Source organism: Poromitra crassiceps (assembly GCF_964638095.1).
Source record: "Poromitra crassiceps genome assembly, chromosome: 7".
NCBI classification, from domain to species: Eukaryota; Metazoa; Chordata; class Actinopteri; order Beryciformes; family Melamphaidae; genus Poromitra; species Poromitra crassiceps.
This window is the reverse complement of record NC_139628.1, coordinates 58,070,074-58,074,552: the sequence shown is the minus strand read 5'-3', so window position 1 is coordinate 58,074,552 and position 4,479 is coordinate 58,070,074. Positions and strand designations below refer to the sequence as shown.

Genomic DNA, 4,479 nt, shown 5'->3' with positions numbered 1-4,479 from the left:
GCTCCACCCCTCTTCATGTCTGCTGGGGGCGGGGCGTAGAGGTGTGCAGTGTAGACTTCTCCCCTCCTTCAGTCCGCTAGCCTCAATAGAGAGGGAGAGCTTCAAGTTCAAGTCCAGATATGCCTAACCTCCTTTCCCTGTAAATCCCTCATTTATATTTATCCCAAACACTGTCTAGGAGGGAGAGGAGAGACACTGATTCAAGGGTAAACCCAAATTCTTCCCAAGGACACCCTCATGACCACCCCACCCCACCGCTGTAGTCTCTGGAGGGGCAGGATTTTGCAGTCTGTTGGGCACTCTATATACTCTCTCTTCCAGTCTATGAGGCCTGCGTCTGTAAGGATCTGGGTCCCAGCCTTGTGGTCCGAGCCTGGGTTCCAGCCACGGGCCGTGGGGTGGATGTGGAGCCCGGCCCCGACCCGGGCCCTGGGAGCGCGGGAGGCGGCTGGCTGCGATGGACCCCGACCTGTAGATGCCGAGGCAGGACTGTGCGTACGGGCTGCTGGGGCAGGACTGTGCGTACGGGCTGCTGGGGCGGCTGCAGCTGCTGCGCGGGCCGGAGCTGGTAGCCCCGCCGGTACCGCAGCGACTGGGAGCGGAGGAGAACCCGTGTGTACTGGACCTCCGGCATGATGAGCTTGAGGCAGAGCTCCTGGGCTTGGCTGGAGATTCCACGGCTGATGTTAGCCGGGAGGTCGTAGCCCACGATGTCCACCTTGGCGCTCGGCTGCCAGGGGCGGAGGTCCTTGTTCTTGATCTGCGCGGCCGAGCGGAGGAGAGGCATCCGCCCGCCGAAGCAGCTCCTCATGAGCCGCTCTTGGGCTCGCCGGAGCAGCCGCACCTCCCTGGCGACGCAGGCCACGCCCAGCGTGGACAGCTGGCGCCACAGCGAGGCGTTGAAGTGGTCGTAGAGGCGCGCGTCCAGGGAGTTCCAGGCACGGATCTTGCCGGGGAGGCCCGGCGTCAGGCTCCGCTTGGAGCTGGGCGTCCGCATGTTGAGCTTCACGTACAGGACGTCGTCCAGGTCCCAGGAGAGGAGGTGGCGAAGGAGGACCAGCGACTCGTCAAAGTGCTCGGCGATCATCACCAAGGAGAATCCCCGCTCTACTTCCGCCACGAAGGCCCGCGCGTACGCCGCGTCTGTCGCCGGCCGGTCCTTGTCCCCGCCCAGGTCAAAGGTCAATGTGTTGCGTGCGTACATGGAGTCCTTCTCCTCCGGCCGGTAGTAGCGCCAGGGCTCCGCCAAGAAGGCCTCCAAGGAGCCGTTGGGGACCCTCTTGAAGCTCTGGCAGTATTGGTTGTAGTAGCTGAACAGCGACTCGAACATGGAGCCCGGCTCTCTCAGGATGGTGACGTAGACGGTGTCGTTGGGCATGAGGCGCTGCAGCTCGGCGCGGTTGAAGCGCATGTGGCTGGTGATGACGCTGGGCGGCAGCGTGTGGGGGTGCACGAAGTGCGAGGTGAAGGAGCGCGGGTAGCAGAACTGGTGGCCACACGCCTGCACGGGCAGCGCCACCGTCAGGTTGTTGCGCTCGGCGAAGCGGAAGAGCAGGTTCTGCATGGTGGTGCTGGCCGTCTTGTGGGTCTTCAGGAAGCCCACGTTGGTGTGCTTGGGCTTCAGGCCCGGGGACGGGTGCGACCGGAGGGCGGAGCAGCCCAGGTGGAAGGCCTCCATCGTCCTGGAGAGACAGGCAGAGAATTCAGTTATTTATTTGGCCCCGATTAAGAGAAAGCAGCGGCTATTCAATTTGAAATCTAGAAGTGGAGAGACGGAGGTGAGGCACGAGAGTGTGAAGTCAGAAGTGAAATGGTGGATGTTGGAATAGAAAGGCTGGAAAGAAGAAGGACAGAGAGGACATGGAGAGAGATGGAGTGTGGAGACTGCAGGATATAGAAAGGACAGAGAGGACATGGAGAGAGATGGAGTGTGGAGACTGCAGGATATAGAAAGGACAGAGAGGACATGGAGAGAGATGGAGTGTGGAGACTGCAGGATATAGAGACAGAGAGGACATGGAGAGAGATGGAGTGTGGAGACTGCAGGATATAGAGACAGAGAGGACATGGAGAGAGATGGAGTGTGGAGACTGCAGGATGAAAGAAGAAGGACAGAGAGGACATGGAGAGAGCTGGAGTGTGGAGACATGGAGAGAGATGGAGTGTGGAGACTGCAGGATATAGAGACAGAGAGGACATGGAGAGAGATGGAGTGTGGAGACTGCAGGATATAGAGACAGAGAGGACATGGAGAGAGGTGGAGTGTGGAGACTGCAGGATATAGAGATGGATAAGGACAGAGAGGACATGGAGAGAGCTGGAGTGTGGAGACTGCAGGATATAGAAAGGACAGAGAGGACATGGAGAGAGATGGAGTGTGGAGACTGCAGGATATAGAGACAGAGAGGACATGGAGAGAGGTGGAGTGTGGAGACTGCAGGATGAAAGAAGAAGGACAGAGAGGACATGGAGAGAGCTGGAGTGTGGAGACATGGAGAGAGATGGAGTGTGGAGACTGCAGGATATAGAGACAGAGAGGACATGGAGAGAGGTGGAGTGTGGAGACTGCAGGATATAGAGATGGATAAGGACAGAGAGGACATGGAGAGAGCTGGAGTGTGGAGACATGGAGAGAGATGGAGTGTGGAGACTGCAGGATATAGAGACAGAGAGGACATGGAGAGAGATGGAGTGTGGAGACTGCAGGATATAGAGACAGAGAGGACATGGAGAGAGATGGAGTGTGGAGACTGCAGGATATAGAGACAGAGAGGACATGGAGAGAGATGGAGTGTGGAGACTGCAGGATATAGAGACAGAGAGGACATGGAGAGAGATGGAGTGTGGAGACTGCAGGATATAGAGACAGAGAGGACATGGAGAGAGATGGAGTGTGGAGACTGCAGGATATAGAGACAGAGAGGACATGGAGAGAGGTGGAGTGTGGAGACTGCAGGATATAGAGACAGAGAGGACATGGAGAGAGGTGGAGTGTGGAGACTGCAGGATATAGAGATGGATAAGGACAGAGAGGACATGGAGAGAGGTGGAGTGTGGAGACTGCAGGATATAGAGATGGATAAGGACAGAGAGGACATGGAGAGAGCTGGAGTGTGGAGACTGCAGGATATAGAGATGGATAAGGACAGAGAGGACATGGAGAGAGGTGGAGTGTGGAGACTGCAGGATATAGAGATGGATTTAGAAAGGGTGAGCAGACAGTAGGTGAAAAGCAGACAGAGGTGGGGGGAGTGATAGCGTTCAGCGGAGTGAGACAGACTAGGGACGGCTTTAGAAAGGAAGACGTAAGCAAAATGGAAAGGTCAAGAGGGCTGTCAAAGATCTGTTATCCCTCCATTTTTATAATGAGTCCCAGGACAAAGTGGGCGGAGCAACACGACTCCAAGTCTCCATATCTGACGACTATTAGTGCTTAATGAGCCCATCCTGCTACGTACGTTTCATTTAGCTGCTGCTGTCACACTTTCTATTGTAATTAGCACCGCATGGACTTAGAACAGAGAGAAGAAGAGAGACAGAAGGTATCATCTGTGTGTGTGTGTGTGTGTGTGTGTGTGTGTGTGTGTGTATGTGTGTGTGTGTGTGTGCACGTGTGCGTGTGTGTGTGTGCACGTGTGCGTGCGTGTGTGTGTGTGTGTGTGTGTGCGTGTGTGCGTGCGTGTGTGCGTGCGTGTGTGTGTGTGCACGTGTGCGTGCGTGTGTGTGTGTGTGTGTGTGCGTGTGTGTGTGTGTGTGTGTGTGTGTGTGTGTGTGTCTGTGTGTGTGTGTGTGCATGTGAGTGTGTGTGTGTGTGTGCACGTGTGCGTGCGTGTGTGTGTGTGTGTGTGTGTGTGCGTGCGTGCGTGTGTGTGCACGTGTGCGTGCGTGTGTGTGTGTGTGCGTGTGCGCGTGTGTGCGTGTGTGTGTGTGTGTGTCTGTGCATGTGAGTGTGTGTGTGTGTGTGTGTGCATTTCAATCACTCACCAGCTCAAGTGGCCTCCGTGGTGCAGCAAAAGACTGACAGTGCTGATGGCAACGAAGACCAGGAATATCTTCTTCTGCGACATCTCTCTCTCGCTCTGTCTGTTTCACTGGGACTGTGGGAGGCAGGGAGAGAGAGAGAGAGAGAGAGAGAGAGGGAGAGAGAGACAGAGAGAGAGAGAGAGAGAGAGAGAGGGAGAGAGAGACAGAGAGAGAGAGAGAGAGAGAGAGAGGGAGAGAGAGACAGAGAGAGAGAGAGGTGATTAGAGAGCATCAGTGGAGGAGCGAGAGAGAGAGAGAGAGAGAGAGAGAGAGAGAGAGAGAGAGAGAGAGAGAGAGAGAGAGAGAGAGAGAGAGAGAGAAACGGGGGCAGGTGCAGGTGTAATGAGAATGAGAGAATGAGGGAGGTGGAGGGAGAGGGAGAGCGAGGGTGGAAATGAAAGGAGAAAGGAGAGGGAGGTTCAGAGGGAGAGGAGATGAAAGGGAACAGAAATGAGG

General features: G+C 55.8%; 1 protein-coding gene across 1 annotated transcript; it reads right to left on the bottom strand.

Moving 5' to 3' along the window:
- Positions 1-322: 322 nt before the first annotated feature.
- On the bottom strand, positions 323-4,067 carry gal3st3 (galactose-3-O-sulfotransferase 3; the record flags this gene model as incomplete). Its single annotated transcript, XM_083640514.1, has 2 exons — positions 323-1,682; positions 3,985-4,067. 2 exons carry the CDS (start codon positions 4,065-4,067, stop codon positions 323-325), a joined length of 1,443 nt encoding a protein of 480 aa, XP_083496640.1.
- Between the last annotated feature and the right edge of the window lie 412 nt (positions 4,068-4,479).